This window comes from Phaseolus vulgaris, chromosome 6 (assembly GCF_051622355.1).
Source record: "Phaseolus vulgaris cultivar YP4 chromosome 6, ASM5162235v1, whole genome shotgun sequence".
In the NCBI taxonomy this organism is placed as follows: Eukaryota; Viridiplantae; Streptophyta; class Magnoliopsida; order Fabales; family Fabaceae; genus Phaseolus; species Phaseolus vulgaris.
In genome coordinates, this window is record NC_143503.1 from 36820759 (window position 1) to 36842243 (window position 21485).

The 21485-nt window shown below is 33.4% G+C and overlaps 3 protein-coding genes across 5 annotated transcripts; 1 reads left to right on the plus strand and 2 right to left on the minus strand.

Moving 5' to 3' along the window:
• Positions 1–1021: 1021 nt before the first annotated feature.
• On the minus strand, positions 1022–2734 carry LOC137832800 (uncharacterized). Of its 2 annotated transcripts, none has more exons than XM_068641145.2 (3): positions 2329–2734; positions 1417–1492; positions 1022–1290 (listed from the first exon to the last, which is right to left on the minus strand). In XM_068641145.2, exons 1-3 carry the CDS (start codon positions 2620–2622, stop codon positions 1166–1168), a joined length of 495 nt encoding a protein of 164 aa, XP_068497246.1. In that variant the 5' UTR covers positions 2623–2734; the 3' UTR covers positions 1022–1165. The 2 variants fall into 2 exon arrangements, with proteins under 2 accessions (XP_068497246.1, XP_068497248.1); XM_068641147.2 differs by having other exon boundaries at positions 1022–1271; positions 2329–2733.
• A 2975-nt stretch (positions 2735–5709) lies between these two features.
• Positions 5710–12941, plus strand: LOC137832811 (protein RAE1). Of its 2 annotated transcripts, XM_068641164.2 has the most exons (12): positions 5710–5943; positions 6024–6110; positions 6203–6280; positions 6375–6567; positions 7259–7452; positions 7682–7823; positions 9587–9667; positions 10089–10217; positions 11370–11447; positions 11557–11628; positions 12436–12516; positions 12601–12941. In XM_068641164.2, the coding sequence occupies exons 4-12, from the start codon at positions 6562–6564 to the stop codon at positions 12649–12651; spliced, it is 834 nt and encodes a 277-aa protein (XP_068497265.1). In that variant the 5' UTR covers positions 5710–5943; positions 6024–6110; positions 6203–6280; positions 6375–6561; the 3' UTR covers positions 12652–12941. The 2 variants fall into 2 exon arrangements, with proteins under 2 accessions (XP_068497265.1, XP_068497264.1); XM_068641163.2 differs by lacking the exon at positions 6375–6567 and having other exon boundaries at positions 5733–5943.
• A 1540-nt stretch (positions 12942–14481) lies between these two features.
• LOC137832810 (BRASSINOSTEROID INSENSITIVE 1-associated receptor kinase 1) lies at positions 14482–20162 on the minus strand. Its single transcript, XM_068641162.1, has 11 exons — positions 19564–20162; positions 18729–18861; positions 18578–18649; positions 17850–17993; positions 17628–17699; positions 17440–17511; positions 17275–17354; positions 16730–16858; positions 16289–16630; positions 15623–16017; positions 14482–15128 (listed from the first exon to the last, which is right to left on the minus strand). The coding sequence occupies exons 1-11, from the start codon at positions 19655–19657 to the stop codon at positions 14811–14813; spliced, it is 1851 nt and encodes a 616-aa protein (XP_068497263.1). The 5' UTR covers positions 19658–20162; the 3' UTR covers positions 14482–14810.
• Between the last annotated feature and the right edge of the window lie 1323 nt (positions 20163–21485).

The window sequence follows — 21485 nt, forward strand, 5'->3', positions numbered from 1 at the left end:
GCAATTTTGAAATGCTGGCTTCCACAATTAATACAAAGGGAAAGATACAAAATAGGGAATCTCATGGTCGGTTCGTTATTGCTGATGCCACAACAAGTTGGTTTGACAAAAATAAACATTTATTAGATTAAAATATATAATAAAGATAATTTTTGGTTAATTTATGGAGATACAAAGTAAAATCTTACTTATTTATGTCAACAATAAGTCCAAGAGGAGAAGCTAGAGAGTGAAAAGGTAGAACTGCAGCCTGGGATGAAATTTCTCTTCAAAGACTAAACTTTTCTGTATTTCATTTTCTTTCTTCGCTCCTAATATTTTTAATATTCTCAAATAATCATTTTCAAATTCGGTATCCTAAATTATTACAGAAGAATTATTTCAATATGTAGTGTAGTTTTTGGATTAATGTTTTTAAATTTTTGGCAAAAAAAACTAGGAATGTTGATATATTCACAACTACCCGTGACTATAACTATTTAAAAGTAGAAGAAAAATTTAGTGAAATATGAATCTACGAGAACAAATAAAGAAGTTTTAAAAGATTATAAATCGATATTGTAAGTATAGAGTTGTAAAATTTTTATTTTTTTTTATACTGTAAATATAATCCTAGCTTAGGAGTCAAAATTAATGATAGTTTAAATACACATTCCTCCCTTAATTCACTAAAGTTAGAAGATTTTTAGGAATGAAATGATAGATCACATTGAAATCTTCACAATAGTGCAATTGAAGGTATGATTGTGGATTTCCTTCAAAGTTCGTCTAACTAGTTTTTCTTACTTTGACTGGTGGTATCCTGAGCTTGTGATTTGTATGAAACTTATCGAAATTATTTGGTAGGGTAGTAGAAGACTTAGGTAGAGTAGTAGAAGACTTAGATTGACTTGTATAAGGGTTAAAGTATCTTTAATTTTTTTTGGTTGATAAAAAAATGACAAAACCGTGGTAGAGCTCAAAATTTCTAAAACGAACAAAACTTCATATACAATTATTGATACTAACAACGCCATATCTATGAACTTAAAATTAGAATATTTTTTATTTGAATGATACCAAGTCATGGAAGATTAGTCTAACAAAAAACATAAAAAGTTGTAGTGGTAAAAGCAAAGAGAAATTTGGAAGATGCTTAGTGCAGTGTTTTTAACAAGTCCAGAACTCAGCCCTCTTGACCTTTGAAATGCTCTGAAGAACTCCCACCGGAGAAATGTATCCCATCACTGTCACCCTCTTCGACTCTACATCTACACTGAATGATGTCACTCCTGACATTGTATATATTGTCTATTTCAAAACACAATGATATTTGTAATTGTATAAATCCAAATTAAAATCACATTTATTAAACATTCTCAAAATAAAAAATTATAAATTATATTATCTTCATAAAAATATTATTACTTTAGGTACCTTCCATCTTCGACAGATGCTTTTTCACTTTACCAGCGCATCCTTCACAGTGAATAGCAACCCTCATCACAACCACCTGAACATACACACCTTCAACATTAGTTAGTAAAATGCAAAGATAAGAAAGAGAAAGCAAAATTTATCAAAGATTTTATTAAAAAATAATATAAAATCAATTTACAAAATAAAATTTAGATCTATTTATATATTATGAAATATTTTAATTTTTAATTGACATAGAATTTTCACTGATAGACAAAAGATTTGAAAAATAAAAAGGGAAAAGAAGGTACAAATATTGTATACATGTATATATAATAAAATTGATGTATAACACATGCATGTAAGCATATAAAAGAGGAGGAAAAGTAATTATAATTAGTGTTCTACATTGCTTTGAAGAACTCAGCAGTGACACAAAATATGTAACTGTTGAGTCTTAGTTAATTTGACCAAACAGGAAGAAATGGCAGAAAAGGAAATGCTCTGACATGTACAACGAAAAAATGGAAATCCATATTCTTCTTCTTCTGTCTTTCATTTTGGACTCCTAATATTAATTCTTTCCTTCATTATCAATTTGACAGAGACATGCAAGCAGTCACTTACTGTTTTAAGATTTTGAATTGCAGATTTCCAACTACTACGAAAGAATCTGCATAGGCCCTTTCATTTCTCTTTTCTTAAAACTCAAAGACTTGCTTTAATTTTTTTTCACCACAATTACATAAGCATTTTTTTCAAGTTTGATCCAAAGGGACTCATCATTTGCATGATAAAAACATAACAGGTAAAGCATAGGGCAACACAAAGCATAGTTCAGTAAGAATAAATAAAATAAAATGAACATTTAAGATATAACAACTCTTATAGAGAGACATGAACATGGTGTGAAGTAATAATGTGAGTAACCTGAAAGACATGATCTGTTGGAGTTTTGTGAAGTTGGGTTGATCCATTCTCTTGATTTTGGCTTCTCTGTTGGATGTTTGCTGAAGAGAGAGAGTTGTGAGCTGAATTGAAGGTGGCAGTGGCAGAGTCAACAATTTTGGAGTAGTTGGAACAGTTGATCAACCTTGTGTCATCCAGAGAAACACTTCTTTCATGCCTCTTACGGGGCACAACCGCAGACCAAACTGCTGTTGATGCCTCAGAGGGACACATGAAACCATTCCTCATTGTCCTCTTACTGTTTTTCAGGTTCATCACAGTATGAAGATGTTTTGAGGGGGAAGAGAACCTTAGGTTTAGAGATATAGTTGACACCAACGATGGTTTTCAAAGTGGAAGAAAGTAGAAAGTGACTATAGAATAGAAGAGACGTGCTGTCATTATGATGTAGCTAACAAATAACAATGAGTTCACTGGAAGAGTGGATTTTTTTTGTCATTTTATGTATTATGCATGTGTCTATGTATGACCTTTGAAGACTCCAAAACCCTGTCCTTTTCAGCATTTAATTCTGAGAGATTCACACTAACCCTTTTTGCTACAATGGATTTGTAGAAAATCACATTAAAACATGGATTTCTTGGTTTAATTTTTCAACACAAAGCATTTCATTATTTTTATGTTTGGGTTATTTGGATGAGGGTTTTGCTGCGTGTGGATGTTAAAACTATAAAATCTTCTTTTATCTTCCACTCCTTATTTTTGGCCTTGGCCAACTACGAGTGGTGAGAGTGAGAAGAATACAAAGGACCACCATGCTCCACAGAAAGTTAGGTAAGCTGAAGAAGTAGGGTACCCTTTGTTACAAGGGTAGTGGATATGGTCGTTTTCTCTTGTCTTCTGCCCTAAAGGTTATAGCCATATAGTGGAAAAGCTGAAATGCAGTTGGACAGCGATGCATCAAAAGTATTTAGTCGATGCACAAAAATGGCTAAAATCAGTGGGGAGAGATCGAGGCAAAGAAGTGTTACCACTTGCTGAGTTTTGCTCTCTCGCAAATCAAATAAGCAATGCACGTAACTATAAAATCGGCTCGGTGAGGTTTGCACCCCACTTATACATTATGAAAGACTCTAATCTCTAGTCGATGTGGGATCTCCAACAAACTTGGTGCTCATACAGTTGTTAATTTAGCTTTTGAAAATATTTGGATTTTTTTTGTTAGTGAGAGTTGGCATCATCGAAATAAACATATTTTTGAAGTGGGAAATGATTAATCATTTTGAAATTTTCTTCATGACTCAATTGAAGGTCTGGAATTGAGTTATTTTCAAAATTTCTTCAACATGTTATTTTTTTCAAATTGGTATCTTGATCCTTTGATTTGAATGTTTTCGATTAAAAACAAGTGATTTGTCTTAGGTTGGATAGGTGATTCTTTCTGCTGGTTGTGAGAGGTTGTTGTTATTATTTATTTATCCAAAATGTATAAGGGTTAGACCACTCTTAAAATAGTTTCATATTTATATACTGATAAAAAAACCATACCCATTTTGCTACCAATAATGCATGTAGTTTGCAGTGATGCATAGGTCCAAACTATAGCAGAATCAAAATACTAATATTGTTGTGTATGCATTAAGAAAATGAAAAAAAGAAGAAAAGATGGGAGATTAATAGGGTTGATGAAGCAAGACGTAGGAGATAGAATTAAATGTGAGGATTAGAAGATGATGGAAGGAAGCAGACATGACTGATCGAAACTTCCTTAATGATGATTGCATGAGTTGTACATAGACACACTACTTTGTCTGAGGGATGGCATGTGACATTATTTAAGAGGGTTCAGTCTTTAATTCCTTCTTCTGTTCCATGCTGCACAAAGCAGACATCAAACCAAGGACCACCACCACCAACGTACTCTACCTCCTCTGCAACTTCTACAAATCTTACCATCACCATTCAAAGTACCAAGCTAAGTTAATTAAATGCACCACCTCACAATCTTCAATGAAATATTAAAGCTTCCCCATGAAAATTCTACTTAGTTTTATATGTTTAAATTTGTTTTTAATCCCTTTATGCCTTTTTTTTTGTCCATTTAAAAAGCATTTCTCAAAAAAATTATTTATTCATATGAAAAGAGATGAAAAAATGAATATAATCAGATAATATTAATTAATATGTAATTGCTAATTAGATACCAATTTAGAAACTATTAACAATAATAGAAACCAATTTTGTTTAGTCTCTTAAGTAGTCTATAATTTAGTCACTATAATAACTAATTATTTTTTTTTCTAAATTTGGTTTCTATTTCATCATTTTCATAATAGATTTTTTCCTTGTGGATTTCCTGTTTTAGAAACACACTTTGTTTACGGACACCCTATTCCATAATCACCCAAATTTATTAAAGATAATTATAGTATTTCAGAAAATGTAGTGGTGTAGGAAGAAAAATATAAGGGTGTAGGAAGAAATACTCTAAACTTAATGGGCAATTGATTCCTGCACCATATCACTGGACTGAATTATACGCCAAAAGACGAAAATACCCTTAAGAAAAGGGATACATATAAAAATACCTTCTGAATCCCTTTTCTAGAACACAATAATCTCTTCTGAATAAATTTTTCCACAATGTATTATTTTCAGTTTCGAATTTTTTATTTAGAATGAGATTTTGATTTTTTTTTTCAGTTTTTTATATCCAGAACACAATAATCCGTTCCGGATCTACTTTTACAGAATGCATTATTTTCAATTTCGGAATAAAAAGTATTTTCGAAATTTTTTAATTTGTGTGGGTGCAGGTTAAAAAATAATGGGTGGAGGGAACAATTCCCAACTTAATGATGGGCAATTGCTTCCTGCACCATATCACTGCACCCGATCTTAGCGGAAAAGACGAAACTGTCCTTAAAAAAATTTCCAAAATATGTATTCCGGATATTTTTTTCCGAAACGAAATTTTATACTACGGATTTTTTTATCCGGAATTGATTTTTTATTTTTGTTTCCGGATTTTTATTTCCGAAACACAATTATTTCTTTTCTGGATTTTTTTTTTCGGAATGTATTATTTTTCAATTCCAGATTTTTTTGTCCGAAATAGAATTTTAATTTTGGTTTCCGGATTTTTATTTCCGAAACTCAATAATTACTTCCAGATTTATTTTTTCGGAATATATTATTTTCAATTCCGGATTTTTATTTCCGGAATTAAGGGCATTTTTGGAAATTAAAAAAATATGTTGGGTTCAGGTTAAAAATGATTGGGTGCAGGGAGCATTTGCCTTAATGATGAATGTAGGCCCATAATAAACAGATCAATTGCAGTTAGTTAGTTAGAGAGCCCAAAAACAAGCGTGGAAATAACGCAAGCGTGGCAATAACGCTAGGTCGTAGTATTTAACTCGTACACCTGGATTCACCGACACAAAACCCACTCTTTCACGTTTTTCTCTCCCAACCAACCCAAGGCCCAAATCAACTCCCTCCAAACTCGAAACTACGAACACAGTGTCTCTCTGTCTCTCTGCGTAATTTTCTTGAGAGAAAATTCAGCGAGAAGATTTGCAAATGTCCAATTTCCTCACGAACACTAATCCAAATCCGAACAAGTCCTTCGAGGTACCTGAAAGATTCACGAGAAGCAGGTTGTTGTGTTGTGCAGTGTGATAGTTTTCATGGTTGCTTGGTGAATTTTGCAGGTGAATCAGCCTCCCACTGATTCTGTCTCCAGTCTCAGTTTCAGTCCCAAAGCCAACTTGCTGGTAGCCACTTCCTGGGACAATCAGGTCTTTCTTTCTCTCTCAGTTCCCTTTCTTTTAAGCTTCATTGTTCAAACATCTCATTTCGAGAGCCTTATGTTATGAGCAACCTTTTCAAGGTTCGTTGCTGGGAGGTAGCACGGAATGGGGTAAATGTCGCCACTGTCCCCAAGGCTTCTATAACGCACGATCATCCAGTAAGCTATTTTAGTTTTCTTTATTCATTTCTCCTTACTATTTATGTGTGTGTGTGTTTATTTTCATGAATTACTATTCTGGTACATGTGCAAGGTTAATTTGGGATTCACAAGTAGGACTCGGAGATGATCATAGTTAGGGTTTAAGAATCAAGGTGCTTTTTTGTGGCAAAGACATTAGGCATAGAGGTTTGACAATGATTTCCGTCTGCTTAAAATGAAGTATAGTGCTGCATGTGGATGGCGATGTAACTGGCCTTGTATGGTTACTTATTTTTCATATGAAGGTATGCTTCGTGCAAATCACCCTTCTATGGGCACTAGTTAAGGTATCGACAAGTAGAAGCTTTTCTTGGAATGACATCGTGGTTGCATTTGAAATTGTTCTGGACTGCATTAATAATACTTTTTAATAAGGATTTTCCATTTTTTTTATTCAGTGCCCTAAGGTACTGTATTAGTCTTTCAATATTCATATATATGTTATACATGTTTTTGAGTCTCAATTGGGGATTTTGGAGTTAAACATTTTACTATTAGTGTTTTTTGCCTCTTTGTACCCTAGTTTTGTGCCGGTCGATGAATTGATCCAGATAATGAACTTATATGCATTGACCATTGAGTTGATTAGATTGATAAATTAATTGGTTAGAATTAAATTCTTTTAGGGAAGGACAAGAACCAAAAATAGAGTAACTAGGAATTCAATTAGAACAGGACCAAAAAGACGTGATTTTTAGTGAAGGACAAGAACCATATCTTGACACATTTTTCGGCACATTTCCTTAAATGAGGAACCAAAAGTAGAAGATTTATCTTTTAGCATTTAAGAACATATATTAACCTATATTAATAGTACTTGACTATTGAATCTAAGACTATAGGTTTTCACGATCTTGCTGCTCTGTCTTTTCCTTAAACAGCAATATTTACAAGTCTATGAACTCATAAATTCATCATATTTGTTTCTTTGCAAAGGTTTTGTGCTCTTCATGGAAAGACGATGGCACAACTGTCTTCTCTGGTGGATGTGATAAGCAAGTGAAGATGTGGCCTCTATTATCTGGAGGCCAACCAATGACTGTTGCCATGCATGACGCACCCATAAAAGAAGTCGCTTGGATTCCTGAAATGAATCTCTTAGCCACAGGAAGCTGGGACAAGACTTTGAAGTATTGCACTAGCATTTTCTGCCTTTACAGCAATTTGTTTTTAAATTATAACTTTAGGAATTAGAATATATAAAAAATATCTCATAATATGAACATTATATCTATAATTTTGTGGTGCGGCTGATATGTATCACATCTTTCTGATTAAGTATGGTATGAAGCTTGCAAGTTTGCTTGATCTGATGCTTCTGTCCTCTTCTTGGACATGAATCTTTGTGGCTACTTTTAGATACTGGGATACAAGGCAGTCAAACCCAGTGCACACACAGCAACTCCCAGAGCGCTGCTATGCTATGACAGTGAGATATCCTCTGATGGTTGTTGGCACTGCTGATAGAAATCTTATTGTTTACAACTTGCAAAATCCTCAGGTAATACTTCCAGTCTAATTTAGTGAATCTCAACTTAATTGTATTCTGCATTATTAGTGTTACCTTTCAGTTGTATATTCACTTATTATTATATCACAGCTATTTTTTCTTAAGATTTCATAATAAAAAGGGTTTTTTCTTTTTATTGCTTAATTAGACAATAAAAAGATGAACTTTATTAAGGGCGAGGAGAAACTAGGAGTTACATGAGAACAATAAATCATCTAGAAAGAAAAAGAAGAGACATCCCAATTTCTTGGCCAGAAGTTTACTGTATATTCACTCACGTACTCCCAATCATTGTTTGGAGCCAGAGGTTTCAAATAGTAAAAGCGAAGGAAGGATTTTCCTGCTAAGAACGATAGGCATCCTCAAATCAAACTACACGAAAATTAAAAATTATATCTATATGGCTATATAAGTATGCTTTACATTTTGTTCAGAAGCGATGAAACTAATCAAAGGATTTAAATATAATAACATCCAGAAAAGCTTATTTGGTTCATGATTTACTTAGATATCTCATAATTGGAATCATACTAGACAAAATTAGGACAACCTATTAACAGAAGATTAGTCTGGAGTATTTCTACTGGAGCATCAGTCACTCAAGTCACACGCTTAATAATTTGTAGCCTCACATACATTTTCCGAGGCATCAGGCAATCCTCACTTAACTGAACTTTAGTCTCGTGTACTTCCTTGCTTATTAGAACCTTGAAGAGAAGTTTAGTCTCAAGTACCTCCAACCTGGCATCAAGCATTTCGAAAGGAACTTGGGTAATATGTGGTGCCTAAGCCCCTCATTGAATAGTATGGGATGCTTGGTGGAGTATTTAAGTGTTTGGTTTTTCTGTCTTAATAACTAGCTTTCGAGGGTGGAACCCCCAAGTGCTTGGGTACTTGTCAACTATTATCAAAGCCTAGTTGTCAGTGTTTTAGAAATGGCTACCAACAAGGGGTTCTGACTGGTGAAGGGTTTTAACCAACAGAGAAGCGTAGAGTGAAAGCTGACAAGATATTAGCTCTTAGGAGCGGTGCTATGATACCAAGGGGTTCTGACTGGTGAAGGGTTTTAACCAACAGAGAAGCGTAGAGTGAAAGCTGACAAGATATTAGCTCTTAGGAGCGGTGCTATGATAGAAACACGGATGCTATGGGGTATGGGATGCTCGGTGGAGTTTCCCTTAATAGCTAACTTTTGAGGGTGAGTTTCCCAAGGGCTTAAGTACTTGTCACATTTCTTTCTTATTTGAACATTGTAACAAATAAATAGCCACAATTTGGCTCTGAAGATACAATTATATTTTCTCTTCTGCTGTGTGCTTCATTGTAAGACAATCAGTTAACTATATATAGTGTTTGATTTGATGTTCAAAACTGTTAACTGTCTATTCAGCTCAATTATTCAAGAGCCATAGATTGCGTTCAATGTGTATAGATGTAAAATGAATGCACGTTAATGGTGCTTCAGCCGCCTGGTGGGCTTGGGAACATCATACCTTCTCCACATATATTTGTTTTTATTGATTCCTTAATTGAATACTAGTTTGTTGGCCATTTGTCTTTTCATATTCTATTCAGTGCCTTTTATATATTGTGATGAGATCAATGTGTTGTTATATGATATATATATATATATATATATATATATATATATATATATACACAAACTATTCATCCTATTGATTTTTATCTTTTTTTGCTTTCATTTCTGTTTTTGCTAGTGTCTCCTACCTTTTACCATTGTTCATTTGCTACAGGTTGAATTCAAGAGAATTGTTTCACCCTTAAAGTATCAGACAAGGTGCCTTTCAGCATTCCCTGATCAACAAGGTTTCTTGGTATGCATCAGTCTCCTCTCTTTTTTAGATATTTGTTCCTTTCTGCATTTTAGTAATCTTATTCTTCCGTGAAAAACAACATTCAACTGTTTCCTAACAGTGTGTTCCTATTTAGTGTCTTCTGTAACCAATTTATAGGTTGCTTCTATTTATCTATTTTTACATCAAGACATAAATCTGATAGCATACTCCAGCTAAGAAGGGGGAGTATTCTCCACTTTCTGGCCCTTTCCTTAATTTTCTTACACCAACTTATGTTTGTTTCCATAACTTATCCATCGTATACTTCTGATTTATAAGAATAATATACAAAATATCTCTTCCTTCTTGAGTCTCATTTCAGTGTAATTATCAATTTGTAAGTTGCATGTCTAGTTTGTATACTTTTGGGATGTTGAAACTGACAATACACTTGCTGTAGGTTGGATCAATAGAAGGAAGAGTTGGGGTGCATCATTTGGATGATAGTCAGCAGGCTAAAAACTTCACTTTTAAATGCCACAGAGAGGGGAACGAAATATACTCAGTCAACTCTTTAAACTTCCATCCTGTAAGATTTATGTTCCACCTGTGCCTTACTATTCTGATTTAAGTTTGTATGATTTAAGTTGTTCTACTATCTTTGAATTTCAACTGGGTCATTGCACTTTTTATAATGAATGATTGGTGTTAAAATATTCCTGGTTGTGATTTTCTTATTGTGTGTTTTATTAATATTATTATCATTCTTAATCATTAATAGTGAAGTAGCTAAAAGAAATCTTCTCTCCAGCTTAAACTTTGTGATCGGTTACTTTTGAAGCCATACTACCCCTTCGCTTTGAATTTTATGATTATATATTCAGTAATAAAGAATTTAATTCACCTTGTTACTTTCTCACTTTTGTCAACCAATTTGAAGTATTGAGCTATATCTGTAAATATATTGTTAAGTTGGTCCGAGTTTATTAAATAGTCAATCACTCTGTAAATTTTGAACCAAAAGATAGTATGTTCCTGCTACGCAGATTAAGGAAATCCATTTTTGTTTCGTAATAATGAAAAACCAATCACATGAGATTTCTGTATTCATTGAAAATGTTATTTTCCATATATGAGCTCTCATGAAAGGAAGCACATTAACACTAACTGTCAAAGTTCTATGTTTTTAATTTTAACAATTTTTTTATTTTTTTTTGCTTTAATACTGACTTCTTTGATTACAAATATCTTAAGAGAAGGGTCCTATTGTTTATTTATGGTATTTGGATGTAGACGTGTAGTAATTGAATAAAAACAGTTGTAATTTTTATTTTAATTACTAATAATTTCAAGTGTTAGTGTATTGACATTAAAATGTTTGACTTTGACAAATGTTTAGCCCATGGTTATGGTGTATTGACATCTTTTATCCAGTTCATTTTTGTGTAAACAATGAATAAGCATATTCAGTATCGTAAGTCTTTCAGTTATGGAATTTCACAGATCTTGTAGACTCAATTCTTTTTTTCCCCAGTGTACTGTTTTGCTGAGTGCTGTGTATATTTTGTTGGTCTCCCTAAAATTATATAGCATATCTAGTATAAATGTTTATTTGGTGCTTGTTCACATATTTTCACAATTTCTGTTTACTTCTAGTCCCAATGCACATCAGAAATCACTGACAAAGTTGATCCACTTTAGTCTATTATCATTTCTTACATTATTTTTCTACTTATTTTAGGTACACCACACATTTGCAACTGCTGGTTCGGATGGTGCTTTCAATTTTTGGGATAAGGATAGTAAACAGAGGCTCAAGGTTTTTCCATCTTTATTAACAGTTCCATTCAACTCCTAACGGACACATATTGTAGTGATGTTTTTGGCTCAATTACCTACTTATCTAATGCAAACTTAGCTTATTTCAGGCCATGTTGAGATGCAACCAACCTATTCCTTGCAGTACCTTCAATAGTGATGGTTCAATATTTGCTTACTCAGTATGCCCACCTTACTATTCTGCATAAACTTGCATCTTTGTTAAATGCGTTTTGCACCCTTTTCTATGCACATATACTATAAGTGATGAAATTTGGGTTTCTTTCTTTTGCTGCATTTTTTTTCTTGTTTCAATTTGTTGTGTTAGAATACCTTGAAAAGCACCCTTGACTTCAGCACACCATTATGTGTGAGAGGATGTTAAAATGCATATAGTTGTGAGTAATTTTTAAATAGATACTAAAGAGCAAAACAACAAGTGACGTGGATATGTAAAGAATTTGCCAGAGGATATCTTAATTTTGTTGATGGACTTTGCTTTCGAGAAGCATAGTTGTTTCTTCTTCCCTAGCAATCTAGAGGTGTTTCTCTATAAAATACATTTTTTTTTTCTTGAGGATTGGGGTGAGTGTGGACCAAACGTCATTTTACTTGCTTGTTATATTTGATAAAAGCTAATTAGATGAGGGATTATTTATGATCCATAACGATAATCTTGTGATAGATAGTGAGAAGATTAAGGATTATGTTCAATAATGGCAATCTTCTATTATAGATCTCTAAAGTCATCGCTCATCAACAACAAAAACCAAGCCTTATAATAACTAGGTATAGTTTGGGTGATGAATTCGACCATATGGATCGAGCAGCACCATTGGGTTTTAACCCATGCCTATCGATCTATATAGCAGTGACAAGTAGTTCTGATTTGCGATTACCATACTTGGCACTGTACCATGAACTGTAAATTTGTTTATGACTCCATTGTTTATATAACAACAACTAAGCCTTAGACATCTTGCGCGTAGGTCTGCTATGACTGGAGTAAAGGGGCTGAAAATTCTAATCCTGCAACAGCAAAGACCTACATTTTCCTGCACTTGCCTCAGGTATTTGGTTTGGGTATCCCTTTCAAAAGAATATCCTTTAATCATCTGTGATTGATGCGCAAATTATATTCTTATGAAATGCAGGAATCTGAGGTCAAGGGCAAACCACGCATTGGTGCTACTGGCAGAAAATAGAGATGATCCTGCTCTGGTATTATGTTCTATTATGTTTGTAGTGGCTAGTACTAGTATATAATGCAGCCAAGGTAATATAGAAGTTGAATGGGCTGGTCAAAACTTGGAAGAAATTATCAACTAATTCATGGTCAAAACATGTATATAATGTGTGTGGTTTGTATTTTACCTGCTTTAAGATCAAGGGTGGTTGACTTGTACATTGAAGCACTGAAGGTAGGTTCTTTCATGGCGCTGTAAGACACTGGAAGTCTTAAAGTTCTCCATATAAGTTCTATTTGCTCTCTGAATCTGTCGTTCTCAATAAAGTGGGTTGGGGTGTTTCTTATGCACACTCCAAAACAACTCATCAAGCCCCTTCTTTTCTATATTTTGGAAATATTCCAGGATGTAAAAAGGAGAAATTAGTGAGAATTTTTAAGTGCACAAACTCCAAGTCGGTTTTGTATTAAAGGATTTGGGAATGTACGGTTGTAAGCAATTTTTTAAATAAGAAAACTAATGTAATACTATTAAATATAGTAATATTTAATAGTATTAAATTGCTGATAAAAAAAATGTAATACTATTAAATAAAAAAGTCAACAAGAAAATAACATAATCCTAAAATACTTGGATGAATATAAGGGGTTAAAAGTAAAAAAATAAAAATCAACTAGCAGGACACAAGAAATTTTATTAACTAAAAGACTTTTAATAGAAAAACTGCACCCTAATGTTTGAATTGAATAAAAAACTTATAGGGTAATTATTTTTATAACAAGTTTTAATGTTTTATAGCATAATATATTGTTTGGAAAAGTGATTTTAAAATAAATTAATTTTTTTTAAAATTATTAGAATATTTTGTTTATTTAAAATGTTGATTTCACCTAAAAAAAATCTCATATATATATATATATATATATATATCTCTTCTTTCATGTTAACTATTTAAAATAAATTATTGTTTGATAATAAATTTTAAATATATATATATATATATATATATATATATAAATGTCAAAACATTTTTAAAAAATTATAAAAATTTAAATTCCTCTCCCAAAAAAGCTAAAATATTATTAAGTTTTTACCAAGTAGTCAAGCAGAATTTACAAGATTAATTCGTGAGTAAAAAACGATACTGAGAGAGAAGAGTCCCTGAAGATGACCAACCAGAGTCTTTACTAAAATTTTGCCATTTACAGAACCAGTAAATACTTTCTCCTAATAACAGTTATTCAAGAAAAACAACTTTGAATTGAGAGTAATAAATAAATGAAGTCTTCCCAAACTCACAATAAAAAAAATTTAAACTCCTTAAAATTCACCTTACAATCCTCTGCAACTTACCATTATTAGGTTAATATATTTGTAATTCGTGCAAGAAACTAACAAAAAAAAACAAAATATCCTTCTAACAAGGTATTAGTGTCATCCCACATTTTTTCAGAAGAGATATTTTAGCTATTTAACACTATTAAAGTTATAACCTGCAAATTTTCTTTTAAGAACACAAACGTAACTAATAATGGATGGATTAATTCACCGATACTAAACATTATTTGCAGGGTAAATTATGAAGATATCTACGAAAAAATATTGGATAGCATGGTATCATAGTATGTTCTATCGTTCCACTTAACGGATTAAACATGATTTGCCCTACCATAAACATGATTAACCAAAACAGCGATTAGTATTTGGAGCAACATAATCTTCATATATAATGGGCGAATAACATATTCCAAATGAGAAACTGAAAATACATTTCCACAGATAATAAATGCAATGACTCAAGTTGTACTGATTTCTACAGCCCCACAATAAACTACTGAAATAATATACTTATCTGAAACTGATAATAGAATTTCATTTATTTCCATAAAGATCTATTCTAATTTCTCATACATACAATGACAAAAGTTGCTTGTAACATACACTTCATTCTGCAACTTGATGACCCAATAGAAATTACAACCTTCTTCCTTTAATAATCACAACATCATCATCAATGGGCATGTAATCTGAACACAGAAGATAATTTCAAAAGAACAAGAGAAGAGGAAGGTAGAAGGGTGAAAATCATATGCACAAATCAGAAGTATATCCCTTTCCAACAGAAAGCCTAGTGAGGCAGAATTGTGTATTCACTTGTCCATAGAATGTTAAAGGGATCATCTAGGACCTGACAGTTCATCTGCTTGGATGTGGGAAGTTGAATCTACTATCCAATTAGCATTGGGGTGATGAATGTTGTAGTTGAAGTCTTGTCGGAACGTCTCGTCTTTCTGCCATTGCTCCCATTTCTCGGCCAAACCGTCACCTTCTAGCATTCTGACAACCTCTGACATCTTTGGTCTTTCCATAGGAGAACCTTGTGTGCATAGTAAGGCCACTTGGATTAACTGCTCTACCTCCTCGTCAATGTAATTGCCCACTAAATCTGCATCTACCAGTGTTTCCAATTTCCTGTCTTTGAGAAGTCCTTTAACCTGGACTCACAACAATGTCAGTTACCATCAATGATCACCCATTCATTGCTGTTAATATTACATATAACATTAGCAACACTGCTCAGAGGAACAGTCAGAAAAGGAGATTCAAGAATTTGTGACAGAAAAAGAAATACCAAATCAATTTGTTGTCACACTATAGCATTGAAGGAAATAATATTACAAGAACCCCCCTACTGATATGAAATGAGATTTTCAAGAAACCAAGAAACAACAAGGTTCTGAAACAAAATTGTTCTTCTACCTTGTAATACTTACCAGAAAGAAAAACAAGACAGTTAACTGAATTCTTAAATTAGTATAAGGCAAAGTTTTCAGGGTTGAAAAAGGGGCTCCAGAAAGCATGAATGAAAGCAAATCAGCAAGGGACATTGATAATTTAGAGCATAAGGAACCATGTGAAGAGGTTGATAGATAGTACAGTTAACATAAATTCAAGTACTAATTAAATGATTAAGGTAATTAATTCCTACCCAATCAAGCAACATGACATCATCATCATTGGCAAGTCGAGCTAGATCAAAAGCCCTTTGTCCAGTTATGAGTTCAAGAAGCATCACACCATATCCAAAAACATCAGTCTTCTCTGAAGACTTTCCAGTTGAAAGGTACTCAGGAGCTATATGTCCAATTGTTCCACGTACAGCAGTAGTAACGTGAGTATCTTTATAATCCATAAGTTTTGCCAAACCAAAATCTCCCACAACTGCTTCAAATTCCTCATCCAACAAAATATTTGCTGCTTTGACATCACGATGAATAATCTTAGGGTCACAATGATCATGCAAATAAGCAAGTCCCCTTGCAGATCCCAAAGCAATACGCTTCCGTTCTGGCCAGCCAAGTGGTGCTTGAGATTCTTGACGCTCTTCAACAACATAATCAACATACACAAAAACAGTTTCAGTCTAAAACTGGACGAGCTGGAAAATTTAAAATTTTGAGCGATTAATTAAGAAATTTAAGTTGCTGAGAGAAAACATCTTGGAAACACCGAATTCTTTTTCTTTTTTTGATAAATCAAAATACACTAGAAATTATTTTGACATTGAAAACTGGCATTATAACATTTAAACAAGAAAAGGACACATGAGAGAAAAGTTTTATATGAATAAAAGCAATTCAAATAATAGGGGTACCTCGTAAACATGAAGCTACACTTCCATTAGCCATGTAAGGATACACAAGCAATCGTTCAGTAGGAGTCATACAAAAACCACGAAGCCGAAGCAAATTACGATGCACAGCCATGCTGATCATTTCCACTTCAGTTTGAAATTGGAGCTCCCCACCCTGCGTACGTTCCTCTTTAAGTCTTTTTACTGCTACAAGAGATCCGTCAGCTAAGCGTCCTTTATAAACCTTTCCAAATCCACCCCTACCCAGAATGTGTTTGTTACTAAAGTTATCTGTGGCAACTTGCAGCTCACGCAGCGAAAACCTTTTAAGTTGACCAAGGTGAACTTCAGGATCCTCCTCGGCTGCCAGTAAAGAACAGATAAAATATCAGCAAATAGGTTATGGCCATCATATGCAGCATTGATCAGTGTGTATATCATCTTTTCTGTCATTCAACTAACCAGGAACATCAAAGAAATGATCCTGCGGTCTCCTCTTTCGCCAATAAGCAAGTGCAATTGCAGGGGCTGCAAACAACAGAGCAGCACCAGCAGCAACTCCTCCAGCAATAGCTCCAGTGTTACTATTTCCTGAAGAAAAGGATTGACAGATGAAATAAGAAATTATAACTCCATTCAAGAATTGTTTGTGATCGAATGGAATAAGAAACCCAAGATTCAATATCGTTATATCCCCCACTGTTAAATTCAACCACCGAGAGACACCGGCCTCAAGTAGTGACATTTCTAAGAGTGAGGCATAATGCAACTGGCTTAGCGAAGCTGACATAAGTTATGGTTGTTCAGGATATTGCTGTTAAAAAATATTCCAACCTTTTCCATATAACTACAGAATAAATATCTAGAAAAAAGCTACAAAGATTGTGCCTATCAATTATCAACTCTTACCTATCTCCTCATCCTTTGGGGTAAAGGGTATCAGTAGGTAAGAGAAAAGTTTGAGTCAGCATATAAAAGAAGCAAAGGCAAGACAGGCATCAACAAACCTGAAGAAGCTGGTGGTGGTGTTGGAGAAACTGGAGATGGAGCGTTTTTTGGAGGTATCAAGCCAGGATTATTTTGATAACTGTAAAATGGAACATGGGATTAGCAAAATTTTCAGGTTGTCCCTCAACAATAACCATAGAAAATAACTAATTATTTGTACCAACCTGATAGGGGTAAATAATGAAAACGAACCATTCACTGGGGTTTCCCCCTGGAGATGGTTGTTGGAGAGATCACTGTATTCCAAAATTACAATTCATTCAGGTCACATATAATATATGACACACAGTATAAATGGGAATATACTTTGGCAGTTACTCAAGGAAAATGTAAATATAGAAGTGACACTCACAGAACTTGCAAAGAAGAAACATTTGTCAAAGACATGGGTATGCCTCCCGTCAAGGTATTATTGTTGAGACGCCTATTTCAGAGAGCAAAATGAATCAGTTTGCAGTAATAAGCTAATGATAGAGTAGCGTAATAAGACATGACATGAAGCAATTATCAAATATTCAAATAGTTAAATGATTTTGCACTTCAAAGACATGAGAATAAGGATAGTATGTCATACAGGAAACGTAGTTTTGCAAGGTTTCCCAGCGTAGTCGGTATGGGACCAGATAAATTGTTCAAGTACAGATCCAAGCTCACCAAGTTTGTCAAGTTCCCAAGCTCCTCTGGAATTTTTCCACTTAAATTATTACTATAAAGTTCCCTGTTAATGAAAATAAAAAATCAGATTTGTGCAGGCAAATCATCCAACAAATAATTAAAAGGTGACAGAAAATATTCACATTTGAGAGTGGAACCAGACAAACAGAAATTGATAGTTATGTACAATACAAATTTTCTTATATTGGCTTTAGCAACTTATACAACTATCTAAAAACCCAACCGATATTAAGTTAGCCATGGAAAAATGCCAGAAGTTTCTCTCTTCAACAATAGTAAACAGGTGGTTAAGGCCTTTCGAATTGTCATACAGAAGATGAGAAGGCAAACAAAAGCACACTGCAGTTGTGAAAGTTTTGTCTCTAAACCATATATAAACCACATGAGTGCCTCCCTGATTTATCAGTTGCTTTCTCTTATTAACTTGATTTACAAATTAAGCACATATCTCTATGATATTGTTGGTTAGATGCGTGGCCACCCAATGTAGTGTTAATGCTTACAAGATCCTTTGAAGAAAGCAAGAAGAAAGGAAATACAAGAGTATCAATCAAGAAATAAGGTTTGGCGTTAGCTGCAGGAAAGAATTAAGTTACTCAACAATATCATGTCTGATTCATAACTTACAAGTACTGTAAATTTGTGAGCTGACCAAGTTGTGAAACCAGTTGACCAGAAAGGTCTGCATTTCCAAGATCACTGACCAAACACAAATAAATAATTAACCATGTAGTCAAACAGTTGTAAAACAACAGGGAAAAATCAAATATTAACTTACACACGGGTCACACTGTTATCACTATTGCAAGTAACATGAAACCAAGTGCAGGGATTGACAAGAGTAGCATCCCAGCTTTGAAGAACGTTGTTAGGATCAAGCAAATTGCTCTTCAATGCATTCAGGGCATCGCCTGTTATGGGAAGAAGCAATATTCAGGTACAATAATTCCCAGGATTAAATTGTATGTAGAGAAGATAAAATATGTGTTACTATATCAAGGGTGCAATGTGAAATTGTAAGATTCAGGAATCAGAAACATGAAGCCCTACTTCGATTACTTAGCCTTAAGCATACGTACTCCCCCTAATTGCTTGCCAACTACTGGAAATGGAAAGCAAATGGAAAGAAACATCTTTTTGCAAGAGTAAAACCACTTTGACAAGCCACTCTGAGATAATGAAGTCAATAAACTGTCTCGCCCAGGCCATTCATCTCAAACTATTCCAATAGAAATTATGGTGAATTCCCTAAGCTTAACAATTCCTACTTCCCAGCTAAGAAACAACGCTATGAACATAATTCAAACCTTTCAATTAATGATTATATTCTGCTTACTAAGATTACATCTAGAGAAACACTGAAACTGAAATAAAACAAAAAAACTACTCCAAGTCTAACATTAGCCTCTCCAGTTCAACTTGTCAAGTAAACAACACATGTACCAGTAATAATCAAGCTGAAGGCCAACATATACCAGATCAAAAGGGGGCAAAAATAATAATAAGACAATTGAGTGTATTTTCCTAATCCTAGTCATTTATAAAGCAGCTGTTTAATGAGAAGAGACATTTATGGAACCATTAAAACCTCAAACAGTTAGGTAAACACCCACCTTCCTGATTGCCAGAAGCCTTAAGTACCAAATCAAGCACCAAAATTGCCCAAACAAAAAAGGAACTCATAAAAGATGAAGTCAGTCTCTCCATGCCTCTTCAACTTCATAAACAATTGACCTTATGACAACAACCAAGCCTTCATAAACAATTGCTTCCCTAATCCACACGCCCTCTTGATCTACATGACACCCATCAAGCTCAGAAACATCTTCACCTTGTTGGCCAACCCAAAATCGGTTTGCTGCCCAAAATCGTACTGTGGGCAGCTTCAAGTTATCTTCTTTCTCCACTTTCTGCTCTTGCCTTGGAATCTGAAGCTAAAATCCCAATTGGGTGCGCGCAGGTTTAGCAGAAAATGCAGAGAACGGTTTAGAGAGAGAAGGGTCGAGGAAAAGAGAAAGCTCAAGTCAACGAATGTTGCATCCTTTGTTGAGAAATTGCTGCTTCTATTCTAATTATTCTTTTCTTCTTTTTTAACTTTAAAAATTATACTTTTCTGGTTTTTCTTTGTTTTATTTACGTGAATATGAATTATGGAGTATGAACTGTGATTAGAAAGTAAAATTCACATGAAAAAATGCTAAGAGGAGAGAGAGAGAGAGTTTGGTATTGAACGGTAATAAATAAGAAAGTTGGGTCAAACACGCACGCTTGCACGCCTGTGACTGTCCCCACACAGTGCCCCAAGAAGCTTTCAATGTTCAAACTTCAATTCAAACATAGAACAAACAAAAACACGTTTTTGTCAAAAATTTTAAATTATTTTACTATAATTACTATAGTTTATAAAGGTTACTGAATAAATAAGAAACACAATTATTAGACAATAGTTTATTGCGTAAAAAATTTACTTGGAAGTTTCAAAATTGGGGTTAATCACTTTTTAGTTGAGCACTTTAGTCAAATAATTGTGGCTATTTTTCCTTGTTCTGTGTTTCCTTTTTACTTGTTTTCACGTTCCGGCGAGTTAGATTACATACATCGCTAGCTTAGCTGTTTCAAGTTTTGAATAATACATGACCATGCGACAAGCACGTTCTTCTTCAATTTTTCTTTTTTATCTCTTTCTCTCCTCAGATTTCTTTTCTGTCTATAAATATCACCAGTGAAGATTTCTTTTATTAGTAACTCTGCTCTACATTTCTATTTGCTTATATATTCTGATCTTCATATCTTACATGTTTTGATTCTGTGAATTTATGAAAAGTCAAGAGTTTTAGAAATAAATAACTTATTCTTCAGTTTTTCGGTTTATAATTGATGATTTGTCTTATTAGATCAGCTAGTTTGAACTCTGTTGTGTGAACTTAGCCACTGAATGTGCAACATCACTCACTTATTGAATTTGGGTCAGCTCTTAGTTTCTAAGTCCATGATCACTCTCCGGTGAGTGGTACCTGCAAGGAGCTCCAATAATAATGTGAGATCATCTATTTATAGTGGTTGTTATTTGACTTTAATTATATTTTTACTTTTCACACTTTACAGGTATATTTTTAATATTTTTAACCAATTTATTGAACTTTTTTAATGTCAAAATCCTTCTACTATTAATTAGTATGACAAAAAAAAATCATGAAATAAAAATCAATTATAGATAATAATAATAATTAGTTGCTATAATAGTTAAATTAGAAACCATTTTTGAAACTAAAAACATAGCTTTTAAATTAGTTTCTACTATTTTTAAATAGTTTCTAAATTGGTATCAAAATAGCTATCAAAGTTTTAACTACCAATTATTTAGATTCTAATTGAGTAATAATTTTTAAAAACATAATATTTTTGATAACTTTTAAAATATAATATTCAACATCTGATCATATATATATTAAGAAAAATAATATTTGATTTTTTAATGACACGTGACATTTTTGTTAGCCCTCTCTTATTTAATTTTAAAATTTAACCTTATACA